Genomic DNA, 23660 nt, shown 5'->3' with positions numbered 1-23660 from the left:
GGTATGGTTTCAAATGATCTGAAATAACAGCAAGAGGAGACTTGATTCCAAATATTTCTCTTGTTTTCATAAAGTAAATTTCAGTGTATAAGGATTATTTGATACTGGAGATATTCATAATCGTACCATATTTCCAAAAGAGAGGAAATATAACATATTTGGAATCAAGTCTCCCCTTCAAATCATTTGAAACCATAGCATGCATTAAGTGGTGCTTATGCACCAATGTTACCGTGCTATTTTATTAAATTGTTAGGTGAAAGTACAGAATAGTAACAAAACACCTGCCAGCCTGGTAACATAAGTGCATAAGAATCAATAAAATGATTTTTACTATCATATATATCCCAACCCCACCTCTCTTTAAAAAATAACTGGTTTATTTTCAGCCAAATCCATAAGCGGCATGAATAGTTTATTCTATTCTCGCTACACCATAATCACGGGCTCGGACAACAGCATATTCTTTTCATTGTTTTGATTCTAGAATTTGTATCCATTGATATCTTATATGCTTTTATACAGTGATGTGGTTCTCGGTTGATTAACTGTGTCTGTCGGATATATATCAGAGAGTAAAAACCATGAAAAGAATTTCTGTTATCATCGACCTAGTAATCACGCGATTACAATTTTGCAGACAAAAAAGAGGCTCAAATTTGGAAGAACAACAAGTCTAGAACTTGAAAAAAAAAAATATAGCTTACTTCACAACTCCTCACAAATTCACAGCCTCTGGCAAGTTTGGGGATGAATAAAGTAAAAAAAAAAAAAAAAAAAAAAAAGGTACTTAATAAAAAAATTTTTTTTTTTTTTTTGTAAGTTTTCAAATTTTTTTATTAAAAAATACTTTTTATTAAAATTTAATAAAATATTTTATTAAAGTTTATTAGAAATTTTTTTATAAAAACTTATTAATAAAAACAAATTTCATTAAAAAGAAAACAAACAAACGTCTGGATTTTTCAATATTAATGAGTTTATTTTTACATGAAAACAAATGAGTGAATGAAATATTAACAGTGGAAAAAAAAAAAAAAAAAATAGGTACTTATGCAATACAAGGACTCCATTACCATCAGAATCGTCCAGGCAATTTAGGGAAAAGGCTGCAAGATGCCGAAATGCTGAGCCAATAAAGTAAAACTTTGTTAATCATTAGTTTATTATATTTTTTTTAATTAAAAATGACTTTTTTTTAAAAAATTAATAAGTTTATTGTAGAAAATTTGATTGATCAAAAAAAAAAAAAAAATCATCCAGAAATGCTTTTGTTTGCAATCGGTTAAAAAAAACAATATTTATAAAATTTACAATGAGTTTTTTTTTTTCTAGATTTAAATTTTTATTTTATTTAAAAGATTTTGTAAAAAAATGTCTAAAGACTATAGCATTTTTTTTCGTTAAAAAAAAAAAAAAAAAAAAAAAAAAATGCATTTTTCAATAAATCTTTCATTGGATTATTTCCATAACAGAAGTAATAAATTTTTCATCAAAAAAAAATTTTCTATTGAAAACATTGACCAGCGTTTGCGTGCAAAAAAAAAAAAAAAAAAAATACAAACTGAAAAACTTTCATTCAGCACCTAGTGTTTTCTGCAAACCGCCTAAATGATTCTGACAATCGCATAGTCCTTTCTCTGCATAAATACTCCATTTTTTTTTTTTTTTTTGATCAATTTTTCAATGTTTAAGTGATTCCATTTGGAAGAAGAAAATTATTTTTTTAATGTCAAATTTTAATTATTTTATTTTTATTTTTTTTTAAGAAATGGTTTGCCGATTGATCCGTGGAGTCGAAACATTTGGCAAAGAGGGGCGTGATTTTGTGTCAGTTATAAAAATAATTTTTTTTTTGGATTATTCAGATTACTGTTCCCATGTTTTAATCAATTTAATCTCCAATGATTCTCACATTTTCATGGCAAGTGCTCGATGAACTCCAATCTATAGTATCCCGCTTGCCCAACTTTCACAAAAAAACACTCAACTATCTACAACCACTATATATGATTTCCCCCACACTATCTGTGCATAAATCTAAAAGCAGATTCCATGAACAAAGCTTCTTTTCCAGAATTGTGTGCCTATGGAATATTGTTTCACTCACCTGCCTTCTGGTTGAATACAACATAGTAGCCTTCAAATCCAATGTAAACAAATTCTTGTTAAGCCATCCCCATAATCAAATTCTACCTAATTTACACCATTAACGATTATTACACTGCCACCTTACATTCATTAACCCTTATCCTGGAGTGGCCTTCGGCCTTGATAAATGGTGACTCCCAAATAAAAAAAAAATGTATTTTTAATATCGCTTGCACTTAAGATTGAACCTCCAACCTCCAGAAGAGTGTCGTTTAGCACTTACAGCACATTACACCACAGGGATTTTGCAGCATAACGGATATAAGTGGAAAGTACTTGACTGAGCTCCAATTCTTAGTTCCTTCATGAAAGACATAGCAAGAACTCGTTTTTCTATCACAACAAAAAATATAACTTCCTTTTCTTCCTTTGTGGGTCTACAGTTAGGCAAAACTTCCGCAAGCAGAACTTCTCCGCCAGTATTCAAACTGAATCCTCTTGTAATGTTATCCCTCCTTCACTGACGAAAGCCAGATTTTTTGTCCACAGTCAATCCATCGGCCAAACAAAAAATCTACTCTTTGGTACAACCCCTGGGAAAAGAGGAAGTGGAAGACCAAAAACAAGAATGTCAGACAACGTGAAAGACATTGCGGACATTAGCATGGATGAGTTGCTCAGAATGGCAAGAACTGGAGTCAATGGTGACGATTCGTGAAGAGTGCTACGACTGGTCAGTAATGACCATTCCATCAAAGAGAGAGAGATTCAATCCATTCTTTGTACTAATCCAGAGTGTCCATTTTGAACGGAACCTTTTATTTAATCCACGGGTTGTAGTCAGCAAAATTTTCCCCAAGAGATGAGTATTAAACTTATTTTCTGTCTGTGGTCGATCCATTCTTTATATCAATCTAAAGTGCTCATTTCAAGTAGAACCATTTATTTAATTCACGCGAGGAGCTTACTTTCGATCCATGGTCAGATAGAAGTCTTAAATAAGATGAGAACATAATCTTAATAAAGCATGATTATCAACAGGTACTTTGTGCGACACTAAAAAATATATGGAACATCCGTCGCCATTTTTAGATGCATAATGGCATGGAAAATGCATTTCTGGTCTTCTTTTTATTGAAATAGTTTTTTTGCAAAATTGTCACTTTCAAGAATTTGGCAAAGGATGTGAGTGATGAACATGGTGAAAGATTCCATCAGCATTTTTCAATGATGGAGAAACGTTTTAAAGGAAAATGGAATCCTGGCATGTCGGCAGACTACTGCAGGAATATGAAAAGGGAGGATGACACTTCACACAAGAGGGTTAAGAGGAGAAATGTTCCTATTTACTTGCCTCCCCACAAGGGCAGAGTTAGACACAAGGTCGGTTTTTAATGTGGGGAAAATCCAGCTCCCCACTAGTGGGCATTGTGGATAGGAACAAAAATAAAAATTGCCTCAGTCTAGAAGGAGTTCTCCTCCACCGAGGACAAGGTGAAGTGTAATAACAGAACTTTGTTCATAGTTCCTGTTTTTTTTTTTTTTTTTTTTTTTTTTTTTTATTCATAACCGATGATAATAAAATTATTTATACTACATAAAAACGGTGCCTAATCTAGAGTAATGAAGGCCAAATTTAGTATCAAAATATTTCTCGTGCATCGAAACATGTTATCTGGCATGTACTTTTTTTTAACCTGAAATTTGTTGTGTAATTTTTGTAATTAGAATCACCCACACTGAAAATTGAACCTTCAAGCTCCAGAAGACTGTCACATTTGACTGCTCGTTACTTTAACACTGATTAGGAATTACTTAAAACTTCTACCCAGTCATGGCTGATAGAACGAGAATAATCTACTGTCACGGACTAAATAAAGGTTCAGTTCAAAATTCCGTGCAGATTTCCAAGTTCTGGCAACACCTAAAGAAGGTCAGAGGTTACAACTGATCGACACGAAACGTGAAAATAACACTCAAGATGGGAACAGTAATCGGAAGAATCCAAACAATCAATCCTCAACTCAAAAACTCGTTTTCGAATATGAAAGAGTCAGAAAAAACTGGTTTTCTTTGGGACGTCAGGTTTTCAGAAGAATGCCTTTGTATGTAAATTAAAAATTTTTTTTTTTTAATTTCTGTTAAATTTATTTAAACAAAAATTACAATCAAGCAAAAAAACCAAAAAAAAAACGGTTTAGTTTTTTTGGGAGGGGGTAGGAGGAGGAAGAATAGAAGGGAGTGGTATTGTCTGTTATCCAGGGCTTTTTTTTTTTTTTTTTTTAAATTAATTTTAATCAATCTGTTCTGATACTATACTTTATCTTTTTGTCCTTGATCACTAAAAGAGAAATCCTTCCAGATTGTTCCAATCCACAGTGCCTCTTTTTGGAGATCTTAGATGAGAATTGACATTCAACCTTAGAAAAGTGAGTATCACTTGTAATATGTAAAAGAAAAAAAACAAAAACATGTATGTGTATGCATATATATATATATATATATACGTGTGTGTGGAAATATGTTTATTCAGTTATATTTCACTTTTTATTATATCAATCCTTTAATTTATGAAGCTCAATGTAACTACATAACATGGAATATAGACATTTGTCTTATTTTTGTGTGTGTGTGTGTGTGTGTTTATATATATATATATCTATATATATATATATATATATATCGAGAGAAAGAGAGATAAAAATGGAACAAACCAAGTTATGTGTTCATCAACGTTTTGTCTTTATTGTGAAACTTCCTCTGGATGAATGAAATTAAGAAAACAAAACACTAAGACAAATATTTGAAAATTTTTAAATATTTGTACTGGTGTTTTGTTTTTTAATCTCATACATCCGGAGGAAGTCTCAAAATAAAGACAAAACGTTGATGACACATAACTTGGTTTGTTCCTTTTTTATTTCTCTATTTCATTAGAATACTATTTCCATTATTCTCATTATATATATATATATATATATACACACATTTATATTTATTTTACATGAGCATTTATGTCTTTACACATTCATGAGCATGTTACAGTCAGCCAGTTAAAATTAACTAGAGATCTCTACAGGCGATATTGCTTATACAAAAGTAAATAATGAATTCCAATTAAATAATATACAAAAATAAAGTCGTAATGAAGATTGTAAAGTTTCCAGCCTGGTTAACGAAACATGCTCATGAATGTGTAGCAACATTAATGCAAAAAAGTATGTCTTGCCCTACTTCGGTATTGAGGACTCTTCTATAAACCGCGTTAAAAAATTCATTGGTTGCTCCATCTCTGGAAAATATTAACCTGGAATTACATGTATATATATATATATATATATATATATATATATATATATATATGTGACCTTGTCAGCTTGAGAAACGGTCTCTACCAAACTGTCAATTTTTGGCCTACATATTAGAAACTTATAAAGGATTAGGACTTGTGGAAAAAATTCAATTCGATCATTAAACGATAAAAACAGCTGCTTAGGGATTAAAATCTACAAAATTTGGAACTTGGCAAGCCTAAGTCGACTTAAAGTACTCTTCTATGTATGCTCAAAAGTACATTTATATGTTAAAGTCTCTTCATTTTTAACTACTTTATTCATCTGATGATAGTTCAAACGATAACGTCTAAGGCTGAAGCGCTAAATGTTTTGGTTTCAATTCTAGCTGATGGCACCCGAGTTATTTATTTATTTTTTTTTTTTACTTTTGAAATCAGTACTATACGCATGCATGCAACGACCATGGCTCTCCAAATTGCAGAGCCGTGGTAACCTTGGGAAGACAAGTAAAAGCTAACCAGATCAAGCAACAATTTTGGATCGCACAAATGGAACGATCATGACCGGTGCAGTGCATGCAGGAAGACATTTTCCATAACAGGAGATCCACTTGACTTCTTCCTTGATGACCACAAGCAAAACACTGATGGCTAAATCTGCATTTTAGAGTGAAACAGTGAAATCTTAGTAGCGTCATTTAAGCCATAAATCTGACAGCAAAACGCAACACCCCATCCTACCAAGTGAAAGATTCAAGCTTGGCTGTCAGACAACTTCATCAGCTTCACTTGGCCTCTGTAACTTCACAGTTCACCTGACTGTAAAATCGTCAACTTTGTGTGGAGTACGATGAAACGAGATGCTAACACATCACGCTTGTAACAAGAAGGATGAACTACAGGCAAGAACCATCAGAGCATTTCAATGTTCAAGTCAAGAGAGTGTGATGAAGGTTTTTTTTCTCCCAAAAGAAATAGTTCAGCAGTTCGGGCGAGGAGGGGGGGGGGGGCAGTGGGAGAAGGGTACAAAGTCGGAGCACTCCTTCTCAAGACAAGTCTGGGTCTCTTTGGACGTGGGCTAGCGTTGAGTCCTGCTGGTACATCCAGGGTCTGCCAGCGGCCACCCGATTGCACCAGGATCACCACACTCTTCAGCACATCCAGGTATACTTTAGCGTTGACTTTCAAGCCGACTTCTAGATGTGAGGTGGCATGATGTGGCCCTCACTTGAAACCACACCAAAGAACATAATAACCATAGTCGGAAACTTTGTTTTCATCAACCTGGGCACGTCCCTGTTATTCGTGACAATCCAATGATGCATTTTGAGAGTGTTGGCAATTATCCCGTTGTCATGACTTGGATTGTAGGAGGACCTCAGGCGATCAGCATTAAACTAACCCCTTCTCAAAGGGAGAAGGCAAATCCTGGGAGGGTATACCTCCTAGAACTACACAGGACCACCACTATAGTGCAGTCAATGAGGAACAGGCCACTAAACAATGGTTTAGACTCTGTTGATTATGGTGTTGAGGGAAAAACATGGGTGAAGCATAATATTTTTTTTTTCCGTGACGTTTGATCTACTTCATTATTTGTGTGTTTTTCGTCAAAATGAAAGTGGGTCGTGGAACACGTGTACCCTTTTCCATACGATGTATAATGTTACCGTTAAAGTATGAGGTGGACAAATATTCATCGACGACTCAGTGGAATCGGTAAAGAAATGCACCACATCAAACTGGACTTTTAGTCATTTTCATTAAACTTCGAAAGGAGCCCCAAATTTTTATTGTAGCGGACAAAAGAGTACATTAACTTAGGTTCAATTAACGTGTGCTGAGGGGGGGGGGGATAAATTTAGGAATTGGGAAGAATGAAAAATGAGTCAGGCTAAGGTCTTATGTCAGGCAACATTCTCCGAGAAAGACGTCCTAAAGAAAACGTGGGAACCTGATGATGGTATTATGAACCTGGAAACAGAATTTGTACTTTTGTACACAAATTCATGTGTGTTCGTACACCTGATATGCGTGTGTGAATGTATGTGTGTATGTATTTGTACACCGGAGATGCAATTGCGTATGTGTTTAAGTATTTGTACACTTGATATATGTATATATGTGTGTATAAGTGTTTGTATACCTAATATGCATACGTGCGTGTATACGTGCATGTATATATGTGCTTGTGTGTAAGTGTTTGTACACCTGATATGCATATGTTTGCGTGTATGTGTTTGTACACCTGATATGCATGTGCATGCATGTGTGTGTTTGTGTGCATTTGTATGTAAATGTTTGTACACCTGATATGCTTATATGTATATATGTGTGTGTGTGTAAGTATTTGCATACCTGATATGCATGTGTGTGCATATATGTGTGTGTTCATACACCTGATATGCATATATGTGTGCGTATGCATATATATGTATGTGCGTTCGTGTATATAAATGTGCATACATATGTGTGTATGTTTGCAGACAGTGGGAGTGAAAAAATACACTATGATAAGTAAGCTATACAAAAACGCTTGTGTTTAATTATCTGGGGAAATCACCAGGCCAGTCGCATGGATTTACATTTCATGATCGTTTTTATAGTTAACAAGTGCTCACTCTACTTACTACCGAATCAGTAGTCCTTAATCTTATTACCTCTTCACTATGTTTTTAATTTTAAACCATCCAATAAAAGGGACTTTGGTGCTCATCACTTAAGTTGGTTAAATGGAGAACAGGTGATCACACTCTAACATGGGAACAAAAGAAAACTATTGTCTATTTCTTGTTTACGGTCATGATCTTAGATTTATTTTAGGATTTTAATTTTAAAACTATATTTTAATTTAAATTTGATATTTAAAAAAATATTAGTCCAAAGGTAGTTGCTATTGCACATCAACAAAATTGGAAGAAAAAGTAAAAAAGTAATAAAGAAAAAATTTGTAACTGCAAAATTAGGGTACTCTGCCCTTTACAAAATAACTGTTTAAGCAACAATATATAAACAGGTAAAAAAAATAAAAAAAAATTAAAATATGATTAAAAATTTTCAGATATGCATTGATAATTTTTATTATTCAGATTAATGTTCTCATCTTGGATGTTATTCTTGCAACAATTTGTTCGATGTTAACTTCGGGTGCATCAATTGTCGAATTGTGGATTCAATAAAATGAGATTCCATACAGATTAGAGAGTTTGACAAAATGAAGGTCTGAGGTTACAATGTTGTGAAAATAACACTTGTGGATAAGAACATTAGTCCCCAAAATATCATGGTAGAAGGGTGAGGAACTGTACTAAATATTTAAAATAAGATATAACAATTACAAAAACACAGATACAATACATAATAATTGAGATATTATAGGGAACTTAAATCTATAAGTTGCCTATAGTTGAATGGAAACTTAAAATAGACCAGGACATATAGATACGAGATGAGTCATATAGGTTATGTTTGAGTGAGAAATTAGGAATTGTAAATTTCAAACATGTCAAGACATTAAATAATATAAGCGAACTAGCAATTAACTGTAGGCAAAGAATAATTTTTACTTTGCAATAAAGAAAAAACTGAAATAAATGAAAATTTAAAGGTCTGTTAAGCACTAAAATTATAATTCTGAAATAAATCAAAGATAGCGATAATTAATAAGAAATTATTGTATTTGCTCCGTATGTCATTTAGAAGTGAGCAGCGTTAAAATTCCATTCAAACAAAAGGTGGGGGTGGGGTGGGGGGGTTGAGTGACACACATTGGTTGATGAAAATAAACATCTGGTGGGGAGGCAATAAAATCAAGGACTCTCACTGATAGAATAAACATTGGTTAACTACAAAAAAGAATGGCAAAATCTTAAATCCATTCAAATAGCCTGATGATTTCCACAGAGATTGAAACAAACGCTTCTGTGTAGCTTACTTGCCACAAGCATATTTTCACACAACTACATGAAATAGTAATACATATATAGATACATATGTATAAACTAATATGCAATTAGACATACATATGTAAATATAAGTATATTTCTATGTGCATATGCACACATGTCTACGTATGCACACATATATCCTCATACAAGAGTACATGCACATACACGCATTAACTCACTTTGTAGGACACCCTCAGATCATTTGTCCAATCCGTCACGAGTCTCGAGAGTTACGACTGTGCACCCCCCTCCCCTTCAGTGTTCCGTATCAGACTTTTGTCGATAGTCCACGTAGTTCTGCCCCATTTATGGAGCCTTTTGACAATCGGGTAACGCAGAGGCATTCCAAGATATACAGGCCAGGCGGTATCACACAATTGCTGTACTGCTGAGAAAGGCGAGATGACCCTTAGGGCATTTGTTGGCGTAATGACCCTTCTCACCACACTGAAAAAAAAAGAAAAAGAGAAACTATACACATGGTTCGTACAGAATTTCTATATGCATTTTTAAAGACTTTTCAAGGCCTTTTCTAGATAAAATTCAAGTTTTCAAAACAAAATTTGATATATAAACAATGATATAATACACCAAAAAACTTAATAATTGACAGGTCCTCCCTCATCAAACTTTCACGAGAAACACTCGTCTAGCTAAAAACACTACCAAGAATTTCCCCCAGCCTTTATGTGTGCCTAAACCGAAATGTAGATTCCATGAACAAAGTTTCTTTCTTAGGACTGCACACCTGTGGAACTGTTTTCCATTTGCCCGCTTTTCAGCTGACTACAATATGGTTGTCTTCAAGTCCAACGTAAACAAGTTCTTGATGAGCCGTCCTACTTAAGTTTACAAATTTACCAAATTTCCATTACTAATGATTACTATATTGTCCAGTTGATTACTGTACACTCTTTAACCCTTATCCTCGAGTAGTCCCTGGGCCTTGATAAGTGGTGATGCCTATGTAATTCATACAAAACAATATGTCTGTTTACATTCCCTGAATTACTTGTATTTGACCAACCAAACGCGATAAAATGTAATTTTCTCTATTGTAGATTCGTCTACGCTGTGTTTGTTTTATTTTTAAATTTTGAATTTCCGATATTACGCCCTTTTATCATGAAACTACCCGATGTTATTATATGGAAAACATCGGGTAGTTTCATGATAAAGGGACATAACTCTTATATCCACAATAATATGATGAAATTTTAGAACAATGTATTTTGATTTTATTTTCAATATTTAAAAAATAATACTTAAAAAATAATTAAATAGTATTTATTGATTTATTTCAAATATTGCAACACAAATTTTTACTTGAGATAAAGAATGATTTTCAAGACATTTTCTATATTTTCAAGTATTTTTTCAAGGCAAATCAAAATTCATGGACTTTTCAAGCTTGTGCGAATTTTGTATAGAGGTTTGTGTGAATGTAGGTTCTTTTTACAAGAGACACATATATTATATAAAAATAGCACATGCTCTATGTATATATTTCATAGAAGCATTATGCCCAAATTTTTAAGAATAGCTTGTGCTACTTTAAAATTAATAGATCTTATACCCCGTCTCTAGTTTAGTAATAAAAATGCTTAAACAAGATGTTGATAAAAATAAAATATTTAAACAGTTAAATAAAGCATTGTTTTATCATCCTAGTGCTTTGAAATTGTATAAAATAAATCAAAGATTAAATCAATAGAGGAAATCCAAAACTACATTTATATAAAAAAATACATTTATAAAAAAAAAAAAAAATCGGTGCTTTGAGCCTATAAAAAATTTTTCAAGAAAAATCTTTATAATGTATGTACCTGTCACTGGACAAAGATGCCATATTCCAAATATTACGCAAATCGATCAAGTAGTTTTTTTATTGAAGAAAATCAAAACCACCCACAATGTAAATAGAATTCTTGTTGGGGGGATGGGGGGGGGGTCAACATGTGGGTGCTTATTTTACGTTAAATTGTGTTCATAAATGCTTATTTTAGGTTAAATTGTGTTCATAATGTTCAGCGCCCCTGAAAACCTATAAAAGTGGTAATTTCAAAGGATTTTTATCGGGTGGAAAGATTTTCTTTTTCAAAGTCGATTTGTCTGCTCTTGTTGATTCTAGATTCCTGATCATTTGAAACTAAGATGGCGAACTAATCCTTTGATAAAATGTGTTATAAAATTTGATTTTTTAAAATAATAAAAAAAACTACTTTATCGATTTACGTAATTTTTGGGATATGACATCTTCGTGCGGTGACAGGTATACACATCAAAGTGTCTGTAGGGTATATATGAATTATTATCACATAATTATTACGCCCATTTAAGAATACTTAAGGATGGGCAGCGTCTGTGTAATTACAACTAAGGCAGTCAACTAGTGTCTATGCAATGTTCACGACTTCCACAAGTGCAAACACTCTAGACTGTCATTGAACTCGCCTGAATTATACGTTTAATAGTTCTTCATCACCTGTCTTTCCGTGGCAATTGTTTGGTGGTTTTTATTCTTTATGTAAATAGCGTCATATCTTGTGACGATGAGCAGACCGTTTCAATCATATTTGATTTCATCAGGCAAGAAAAATCAAAATACAAAAATTAAAAAGGTTCCAGATCTTTTCAAATTTTGAGGAGAGAAATATTACCATGACTGGCAATAAGCAAAAATTAAAGTTCTTATGGGTTTAAATTAATTACAAAAATTGATTATTAATTAATTAAAAAAAATAGGATAGCCAAGGTCATAAAAACCGTTACCAATAGGCAGAAATTACTAAACTAATAAGGGAATGCATAAAACTTGGGAACATCATTATAATTAGCCAAGACAAAACCCCGAAAATGTGACAGTGATACATGTTCATTCACACAATTCTGAGGCAGCACGTTCAGGACTGCAGAACACAATGCAAAAGGAGATTGGCAGTCCATCTTTGAGCAAACATCGGTGATTATGCAAAGGGTCTGATGTGAATGTATATCGTCACAGGTTCGCTCTATCTAGCTGCAACACAGGGTGCTTTTTTAGCATGGTGGTGGGGCAAGAACCATGAAATAATCTTTGGGCAACAGAAGCAACAGTTACATTCCGATAAGTAGACAGCAGATCTAATCCAAGCAGATCATATACTCCAGAGAGAACAGGGTCGCAGCAGGGAATATCTAGTATATATCTGATGACACGATACTGTAGACGCTCAAGAGAATTAGAGAATACTCTGCCAACTCTGGCGAACACTAGGGACCCATATTCCAAATGAGGACGAATCATTGCCTTGGAAAACCTAGCCAATGCTATTTATGAGGAATTTGGTAACTCAGGATATGCAACACATAAAATTCCCTGTTAATCCTGTTATTGGTGTTTGTTGAAGTAAGAGGATATAGAATAGTAAAGTTATATTATATATAATTCAAACACAGTCGGGTTTGAATATATGGTCAAGTGGCAGTTTTAGTCATTTAGAACTGCTTTAAAGCTTTACTGCTCACTCATTTTTTGACCAAATTTCAAACAATTACTACAGTTTATAGATCACATTCTCAACTATATTGTGAAAAATTTTTTTTTTCAATTTTACTAAAATAAAACAAAAGTTATGATGAATTTACTGGTGTTCAAAATCGTAAAAAAACGTAAGGAGGTGAGCAGTGTTTTTTGTGACTGGTTTCCATAGCTACCACGTTGCTTCAGCGACTACTGTTTCTACCAATTCACCACTCACGAAAAGAGATGTAACAAGTGAAACAGAGAGAATGAAATAATGAAAGGGAGATAATTAGGGGGGGATTTAATTTAAAGCATATGAGTGCTGTACATTGTTATTACATTTGTGTTTAAGGGGGCAAAAAAAATAAGACTGAAATTAAACAAAGAACAAGTGAATTTATTGGCAGCCTGAAAAAATCATGGATTACAACAGAAAAATGCAAACATGAAAAGTAATATGGTTAAGCTTAAACATAGAAAAGAATTGATTACATAAGTAATAAATTGAATTTAAAAAAAATTCTTAATGCTGCAATATTTTAAGTTATAAATTTATTATATTTTTACTAGAATATTGTCTTTTTCTTTTCCAGTTTTAACAACTAGTCCTGTACTTTTCCATGTTTAAGCTTAACCATATTACTTTTCATGCTTTCATTCTCGCATTTTTCTATTGTAATATATATATTATATAAATAAATGGAAATTTGGAGTTAAATTATGCATAATTACAACAACATTTATTGTTTCAAGGGAGTATTGATAATTATTAAAGTCTTTTCCTTAACCCATAGATTTTCAATGAATGGCTCATCTCATCAGAGGTAATGTTAGCAAAATAAATATGGGTAATTATAATTTTTGCTTATTAGCACATAGATTGAAAATTAAAACTGAGGTGATAATTATAAAAAGAATACCTAAAGTTGAAATGATAACTATACAGGAACTTTCATAAAAGCCAATGAATAATGGTATATTCCAGAATAAACTGCATTTTTTTAATAGCATATTCCAGGCTCGGAGATAATATATGCACACACACATACACATACTGATGGCTGCAAGTATTGGCCAGTTCATAAGATAACTAACCTAACGAGATCCATTTAGTTAAAAAATGAAGAGTTATCTTCCTTTGACCACAAAAGTAAAACTCCACTAATCAAGGGGAGGCAACTATAGTAATTATATTATTACAGCGTTTCACTCCATCTTAAAGTCTGTTAGGCAGTATCAGAGCATTCCTCATTTAGAGGATAGTCTGTAAAGACGTATGCAATAGTCGCGGTAATTATATGAAAATAACAAACTCTCAAAAACTTACAACAAATGAATAAATACACATCGATCACAAAAATAAAACGTGTTTTGGTAGATATCAAGATTCTTTCCAACTCCAAAAAAGACTTTTACAAGTTTTTTTTTTTTTTGGGGTGTGTGTGTGTGTGTGTGTGCTGAAAACAAATATAGCAAATAAAAGTAGCACAAAGAAATAGTTTTCATGATATGAAAAAATTACTTTTTCAAAAAGTGCGTATCACAAAAATATGCGCAGCAAATGACGGGAAGAACCGGGAACTGGATATTACGACTAACCATTTTGGTCAATATTTAGATTTCTTTTTTAAAAAATTGGGGATCACTTTTCTATATAAATTTAACGTAAAATGAGTTCTGACCACCTAATGATATCTTTTTTGTTTTTTGGTAAATTTTTACTTACTTTGCACCATAACAATCATCTTCAAATAACTTTTATAAGTTTTTGGGTATGCTGACAACGAATATCGCATTTATATTTGCCGCAAACGAGTAGTTTTCCGGGGATTAAGCAATGTAATTCCTTATGTTATAAGTGGTGGCCATTTTTGGACATGCATATTTTTGTGATCCCCATCTTTTGAAAAAGTAATTTCTTCATATGAAAACTATTTCTCAGCGACACTTTTAAAAGTTATATTCATTTGCAGCACCCCTGACAACCTACAAAATTTGTTATTTTTAAGGTATTTTTGAAGTTGGAAAGAATCTAGACATTGACTATATATATATATATATATATATATATATTATTTTTAATGGAGTCACCACTTATCAAGGCCCGAAAGGCACTCAAGGATAAGGATTAATGAATGAAAAATGGTGGTGTAGTAATCGTTAATGGTGTAAGTTGTGTGGAATTTGATTTTTGGAGTTGGAAAAAATCCTGACATTGATTTATGTTTTTTCTTGGTGCTTGTGCAACATAATGAAATTTCATACAAAAGCATTTCAGGTGGAAACATTATGTACTTGCATGTCATGTCGAAATTAGTATAAATTCAAAAAATTAAGAATAGTAGAAAAATAATTACAAATAAAAATAGAATTTATCGAATTATCAAGTTTTATGTTTTAATGTGGAAGAGTTCTGCAACCAATTCTGTATGACAAACTGATTTATCTGCCTGTGACTCTCTTTTGAACCCTGTCTAGGAGTGAAAGATTAGTAGCAGATGCACCAGCCCAAATGCGGCAACAATACTCCATACATGAGTGAATGGTGGCCTTGTAGAAGTACAGGATACTTTCAGGCATAAGTAACTTTCTAGCAGGGTAGAGAGAGCCCACTTTCTTTGCAGTAACCTTGGCAATGCTCCCAATATATCTGTTCCAGCTCATGTTGTCCATGAACATTAAGCCGAGGAGTTTGAATAAGTACTTTCAGGTAGCCATCATTAGCTATGGCTATTAGTGGTTGAGACTACATTGCACTGTAAAGAACCTACGCTTGATTTGTATCTTTACAACATATCTAACAGTATCCTGTATCTCTATAAAATTACCATTCATTCATGTATGGAGTATTGTTGGTGCATCTACCACTAGTCTCTCATTTTTTGACAGAGTTAAAAAAACAAAAAAACAAATCTCTTACCTAATTCCTGCATTATCAAACGCTGATCAATCGACACAATGTTGCATCTCTATATCTGTTTCACAAATATTTTAATGGAACGAGCTCTGATGAACTCATCGCACTTGTGCCCCCTCAATGTAAATCCCCTCGACTAACCTAACAAGCAGTAAAATCCTATTCTTTCACTGTAAAAGTTCTAGATGCCGGAAAGTCTTCTAATCTAATATTCTCTTCAACGAACTGCTAGATTTTGGAATTCCTTCTGTTTTCTGCTTCCTCGACTGAACAGACATGCAGTAATTAAAATGTACTGCAAACAAACATCTTGCTGCCCAACTCCGTATATAATCTTTCTGTAGCACCTCCTCTTACGTCCAAGTGGCAATATGCATTGTTTTTAATGACTAAAGAAAAAAAAAATATGAAAGAAAGTGAAAAAGAAAGATATAAAATAAAATCGCCCAGAGATAAGTTAGTTTGGTATTTAATTTCTTAACGAGCAGTCCAACACATGCCACTATGTAAAACAGACATTAAATGATGAACAGAAAATAATCTAAAGCTGTAGCAAGTGCAGCAGTTTATTGCATGGTTGCCAGGCCTTTTATAGGAATGACCTTGGATTGAGCTCTTAGTAACAACGTCAGAGAAAATGGATCTTACCTTGAAGCACGTGACTTGTTCTAGTGGTCGTCGACCATCGGCCGATATAGATTGGTCAACCTGAATCTGTACCATCTGAAATTGGAAAATTAAAAATCGAAATGAATGCAAAATGGGAGAAAATTTGGTTCTTGTTCAGAATTCCTCCTATATTAAACACAAACAAAAATAGAGAAACATCTATATGATAACAGAACGAAAACATCATATTCCAAAAATCACATAAATCGATCAAGTAGTTTTATTTTTAAATCAGAAAATCAAATTTTAAGAGTAAAGAGTGGCTGTCTTTCCACTATTTTGAAAACAATCTCAAAAAGCAAGAGGAGATAACTCAACGATAATTCATACTAGATTTATGTTGTAATGCCTACGAATTCTCATTAATTGCTTAAAAATGATTTTTATTTATTTTGCTTTTTAATATGAATAAGAACTAAATCTAATTCATGTTTATTTGCATACATATTTTAATCACTTAAAAATGACTTTTGGCACTTTGTCGTTATTAGAGCAAAAATCAAAATATTGATTCCAAGTAAAAACCAATGGTATCTTCTTAATTGTCATGTCACAATAGTTAACATATCCAAAAATTATGAAAAATGATAAGCTAGAAAATTAATTATTACTGAAAATAGTTTTCGAAAACACTTTGCGAAGATTAAGTTTGGTAAAAAAAAAAAAAAAATAGAAGAGTTTGTATCATAACAGGGGAGGCAATTATTTCTGACAACTTTGAAAATCTTAGGCCAATTTAGTAAAACTCAATTTTTTCTCTCTTCGAAAACTGCTTTCACTGATAATTTTCTACCTTATTGTCTTTCATAATTTTTGGATATGTTCATTACTGCGACATGACAATTAAGTAGGTGTCATTGGTTTTGAATTTTGCTCTAATAATTAACACCTGATTTTCTTTATCAAAACTATTTGACCAATTTACGTGATTACGGGATCATCCAGAGTTTTATTCATTTCTTTTTATTTTAGGAAGAATTCTAGACAAGAACCGCTAATTCAAATTAAATAATCAAAATTCTACCCAATTTATGCCATTAATGATTACCAAACTACCACGTTACATTCTTAACCCTTATCCTCAAGTGGCCTTCAGACCTTGATAAGAGATGACTCCCTAGAAAAAAATAAAAATAAGACATAAATAAGTTCATAGACAATGACTAATTATTTTCTCCTGTTTAACCTTAACAAATTTTCCAATCAGGATTAATTTTGTAAATGTAGGCTATATACAGTTTGATTTAACTTGATGCATATGGAGTGACCACGTGCGAGAAAACCTTTGTGAAAATTTGACAATGTGTTTATGTAACGTGGGTACCGTCACAGCAAAAGGCATTTATTTTTATTTATTTATTTTCTTATTAACATTCACCCCTTACAAGGTATATCACCACTTGGATATAAGGGGCTACTATTTGGAACCAGGCCTAGGAAAGATTGACAAGAAGTTGGTTTATGCTAGATTTAAACTTTTGCATATCAGTACAGTAGCAGGTTTGATAGGTTTACTATGAAACGTCATGTTTAGGTTAAACTGATTTAGCTTTAGGTATACATTCTGTTTTCTCTACATTTATTTCTAATCTTTTGCATTCTGCTAATAAAAGTAACAAAAACTTGAAGTTTATGTGTGCAATCATTAACAACAGTAATGTCATCAGCGTAGGAGAGGTTGGAAAGGATTTGGCGACCTATAGAAAAACTGCTTTGGCAAGTCTCTTCTATCTTAAGCATAACAGCAGCTAGTGTAATACAGAACAGGATTGCTGAAAGCATATCTCCTTGCTTGACATCCTTCTTGATGTTTACGAAGCGGCTAAACCCAAGGTCAGTTTTTATGAAAGCCTGTGATCTGAGTGATTTTAGAAGATTAATGTAGTTTTTGCTGCAAGGAGTTTTGCAATGTTATCTCCTGATCACTGGAGAAAGTTTATTCTGGACTCAAATTCACCTAAAACATTGAATTGTAAAAATAATTTCATCTCTAACGTTTAACAGCATTACATCGTCATGTTAAACGTGGTGCAAAACGGTTTGAAAAAATTTTAGTGTTCTCTTACTACTATTGTATGCAAGACTATGATGGTAATAAAGATGTGCCTACACAGAAAATCTGATAAAATGGTATAGTTAGAAAATCTTGGGGATTTAGCAGAGGAGACTAGCCTGGGTGCCCAGCGTTTCCCTGGTGTTTGGAGGTGTGTGTTGAGCAAAAAAAAAAAAAATAAAATAAGTGGTAGTAGGCAGGCAAGCTTGAACCCATACCGTGAAAGAGGAAAAGAATGTGAAAAAAAAAAACTTAACATCTTTGCAGTTGCGTTCCTCGCCAAACCGGAAGTGGCAAAGGTATAAATTAAGGCTAGTCAATCGAAAAGAAGGGATGACTTTCAAAAATATCAGTGAAAAAAATCGACCCTTCCCTGTTTAAAAGTGCCTAGTTGAGGGTGAATGTTTTCAGCCAATATTTTTATATTTGTCGTCTGAAGAGTCGAGCTTCAAAACGATACTGATCTTGTGAAAATCCGTTGCCTGTCGAAAGTTTTAGGAAGACATACATACATTTAAACAGACAAGTGAGATTTATATTATAGAAGACAACAAATGAAGAAAAAAGGGTAAAAATTCAAATATATAACAAATAAATGTTACCAAAGGCAAGGTAAGTTACTCGTTTACCCTTGAGCGGAGTTCCCACCCAACTAACATCGTTTCTGTAATTTCTGTTTAATATATTATTCGTTTCACTATTTCAGAGTCTTCTTCTTATTCTTCCTAACATTTACACGATAACATATATGTTCCCAGCGTTTCACATATAAATTTAAAAGTGCATTTTTGGATGTTTCTAAATTGTAAGTTTACCCCCTCCTCCACCATACAATCGCTTAGGCGAATTGATTTCTTCTTTTTTTCATTTCTTTACTGTCTTATTTTTTAAAAAATGTATAAATTTGTATAAAAATATACAAAACGTTATTATATAAAGTTAAATTACATACCTGTTGGATTCTTATCTACAAATTCCCATTAATCGCTTAAAATTGTTTAAAAATGATTTTCTTATTTAAAAATAAAACTACTCGATCAATTTACTTGATTTTTGGAATCTGATTTTGCTTTGTTCCATCATGGGTATCTACATCATAAAGATTCTTTTCCTTGTATTTTTTTTTTTTTAAATATAAGGAGAATTCTGGACAACCAACAAATGTGTTTTTTCAGATATTTCTAAATTGTAATTTTACTCATTCTTTCACAATCACTCAGCTGAATTGATTTCTTTTTTCTTTTCATTTCTTTACTGTCTTATTTCAAAGATGCATAAATCTGTTTCAAAATGAGGAAAACGTTATTATATAGAGTTGAACAACATACCTGTTGGCTTCTCATCTTATCAAATGCCTGAAATGAGAAAAGTGACATTAGAACAGATACTACACTTTGCTCAGGAACATAAAAAAAAAAACTACAATCCATTTAAACTGTTAATAGACAAAAACACAAGTACATAAAAAGAAGGAGAGGATTTTTCAAACTTTCCATTCTAGCATGTCAACACCAAAAACAACTAAATAGAAAGACTAATAATAAGTGCGCATGTTGGGGAAAGAGACAGGAAGTCATTCTTTGATGAAACACAAGTCACCAAAATCCCCTACTTTTGTTGGGAAAATAATTATTTTAAGTTTTTATAAACTGTCATAAGATGGGAAAGAAAGGTAAGACAAGAAAGAGGAAGAGAGAAAAGAGAAATAAAGATAGAAAGGAAAAGCGAGAAGGAGAGGAGGAAATAAGAGGAAAGAGAATAAAAAAGAGAGGAGGAAAGAGAAAGAAAAAGAACAAACAGATACTATATTTTGCTTGAAGTCATAATAAGAAAAACAAAATAAAAAAATTCAATCCGTTTCAACTGGGAAAATCTAAATCAAGAAGACAAAAACACCAACACATACGTTGGACAGAGGAGAGAGCAGTTATTTCTTGATGAAGCAGAAATCATCGAATTCCTGTCGTTTGAAGTCTTAGCTTTCCCGATAACATTAATATTTCCAGTTTTCAGAGACAACTGTCATAAGAGGGGAAAGGAAGTCAAGATAAAACAGAGAGGGAGACTGAAGTTTATCTGCATTAAATATGGTTGAATTACCTTAGATTTACTTTCAGCAGTAATTCTTCTCTTATTTTATCCTTTAGTTCTCACATTCTATGAGCGATCTTACTGACAAAGAGGAAAAACTTGCTGTTTTCTGGGTTAGAATCTATCCATATTATAGTGAAGAGTACAAAGTGAACCTTGAGTTTACTTTCAGTAGCCTCATAACTCTTGCTTCCCTTATTTTGCCCTTTAGTCCTCATATTCTATGAGCGATCTTTCCGACAAAGAGGGAAAAATTGCTGTTTTCAAGATCAAAATCTATTCACTTACTGTTGCTTAGTTTTTGACCATGAAATCATATTTTTAAAACTCTTTACATCAAGTGGCTTTATGCCATTTTCATTAAAAACAAGCCGAGCAATGCGGGGTTCCATCTCCACAAGTGAAGAATTTACTTTAACCATCACTAATGTTTGTGCAAAATTTCAAAAAAAAAATTCAAGGTGTAATTATTGAGAAAAGTGTGAACAAAAGAACGGATCAACGATTTTGGGGCAATTTACCCCCTTTAATGCCTCCGAGGGGGCCAACCAGAGTTATCCCGAAAAATCCTGGCAAAAATTTACTTTCACCAAAAAATCCAAGGCGTGGTTATGAGAAAAGTGCAAACAAATGAACAGACGAACGGGAGTTAATTTACTAGGTCTAATCCCTCCTTTGTCAGGGAGGGGGGGGGGGGGAAGAAAAAAAGAAGAAAAAAATGGTTACCTGTTGTTGTTGTTCCATTTTCATTTCTTGTGGTATTTTTTGGCAATTTGCAGCTTTGTGACCAATTTCAGCACAATAATGGCAGACAATCGAGGCTTTTTTGGCTTGTGTGGCTGGATCACTGGTGGGCAGTTCAAACTTTGGACTAGGGAGAAATGAAGAAAACTGTATTAAAGTTGAAGTAGACATAATCATAGGCATCACCTTCCCAAGTATTACCTCATCCTTAACCCACCCTCCCAAGCATTACTTAACCCTTTAGGATTACTCTATTCAGCGATTCAAAGGCTGTTTCCATAAGTGCAAGACATTTGCGGTTCCAGTGACGGATCATATAATGTTAAGGGCCCAGAATCAGTTCAGCATCCTGCTTCACAGTCCTGAATCAGGTTTTAAGTTGGTAACCATGACGTTTCTTTCAGCCCGGTGGCTGGATCGATGATTTCATGGATGAAGTGTCATTGAAAGGCATGATCTAACCAACGAAGACATCTGGCAAAAAGATTTTTGTGCTCTAAACAGAAACATTGATTTCCAATGCACCCTTGTCTTATCAAAGAACCTACTGTTGATTTTTATATGTGGGGCCCTTCTGCTTTTGCTGTGATAAAACTTCTCAAATGCACTTGTGATGTTAGACTGTATAAGGTGTTAACTTTGGTCAAAATAGGAATATTCCTTCTTGAATTGGATTTTTTCGATTATTGATTTTCCGTACTTATCAGAGGCATTCCGATACAAAACCTCCTAGACACAAAGTACATTTGTGTGAAATTAAAGTTTTTTCTTGCTCTAACATTAATATTAAAAACCTACTTTTTCTATTAAAAAATTATTAAAACGAACTTCATAATATACTCAGTCATGGATATGCGAGTGACTATGTGAAGGTTAACTAATTTGCATATTCATTTGAAAAACAAGCATTTATTATTCATTTTTTATGGTTTCTTATTAGATGGTTTCATTTCACTATTATGCTGAATTCTATTGATGCATAGTCTCGACATTCTGCATAATTGCATAGAATTTTAAGATGAAAACACAACTATATACATATATATAACTACTCAATTTACTCACATAAAATTAATGTACGAAAGTATAGATTTATGCATAAACTTTAAGTATTTACTTCAAAAGTGCTCAATACGTAGGTAGAGCTAGTTAGTAAGTTATAAAATGTATATGGCGATTAAGCTACACTGAATATTCCGCGTTTCATCCACTCTAGGATTCTTCAGGCTTATATATATAACCTTGTCGGTGTGTGTACGAAAAGTGTCTACCAAACTCCTGTCTGAATATTTAGTCTACAAAGTTAAAATTTGATATATAGGGTATTTGAACCTGTAGCACACCTTTTTTATTGGTTTTTAGCTGGCAAAAATTGCTAAGGAGTTAGAATTGAAAACAAAACAGTCGACCTTGGCCCCAATTCAGCTAATAAGGCTTCACAACAGTGAGGCATGGGGGGGGGCGATATGCATAAAAAACTGTCGAGAGGTTAGTCTTTACTGGAAACTGAAGTATAATAACCAAAAATTAAAAAAAAGCCTACAAACTAATTTATGGATGGAATAACTACAAAAAGAAGGTGACAAAATGCTCCATACTTCTCTCCTGATAACGTGACACTAAATGGAAGCCGAAAGAAAATACTTCACATTTGAAAACAGTTAAAAAAAAAAAAAAAAAAAGCAATTATATTCAAACGTACAATCTCTTGAATAAAACTCACAGGACAGACGAAGTGTAGAGCGTTGTTTATTTTTTCTTTCCATTTTAAATTCATATTGTATTTTTAATCTTTTTATTATCATATATATACTAGCGGAAGTACCAGCCGTTGACTGGGTTCAAAAAAGAGTCTTAAAAAAAAAATGGACTAACAATATAAATAACTTTCAAATTCTTTTAAACTGATATTTATTTTTACGTTTTTTTTGTTTTTCGCTAAAGAAAAAAAATAAAAATAAAAATAAACCCGAAAAACAAAATGATTTCCTTTAAATTTATATTTTTATCTTATATTCCGTACATATACATGTACAGACAAACAAACACACAGACTGACCTGGCATTGCTCAGATAATCTTTGAGGAGGTGGAGGGAGGCAATTGCTCAAACGAACATGAAGAGGCAGTAGTGGGAAATTTTGAAACTAACATATGAATACTAATTAGAATTTTCCATTATAAGTAACCCTCATGGGACCCCACCTTCGTTACACACACACACACACACACATTATTCTAGTCTCTATATAAATAAAATGAACTCATTTTTTCCCCCGTCTGATTTTGACATTAATAGGATTAAAAATCAAGATATTTCATGCAAATATAATATGCACAAACGGCAGA

At 32.9% G+C, this 23660-nt stretch overlaps 1 protein-coding gene across 1 annotated transcript in view; it reads right to left on the bottom strand.

Annotated features, from left to right (window-relative positions):
- Positions 1–9561: 9561 nt before the first annotated feature.
- LOC145268643 (cleavage and polyadenylation specificity factor subunit 4-like) overlaps positions 9562–23660 on the bottom strand; it is a 36799-nt gene continuing 22700 nt past the window's right edge. The window contains exons 5-8 of the mRNA XM_080124122.1: positions 21295–21439; positions 19806–19832; positions 16404–16478; positions 9562–9780 (exon numbers count right to left, since the gene is read on the bottom strand). Of these exons, the coding sequence (XP_079980248.1) occupies positions 9703–9780; positions 16404–16478; positions 19806–19832; positions 21295–21439 (325 nt within the window). The 3' untranslated portion in view covers positions 9562–9702. The remainder of the gene's footprint in view (positions 9781–16403; positions 16479–19805; positions 19833–21294; positions 21440–23660) is intronic.

This window comes from Euprymna scolopes, chromosome 44 (genome assembly GCF_053919585.1).
Source record: "Euprymna scolopes isolate OS-2025 chromosome 44, ASM5391958v1, whole genome shotgun sequence".
NCBI classification, from domain to species: Eukaryota; Metazoa; Mollusca; class Cephalopoda; order Sepiida; family Sepiolidae; genus Euprymna; species Euprymna scolopes.
Note: the sequence above shows the minus strand (reverse complement) of the source record. Positions and strands in the feature narration are given on the sequence as shown.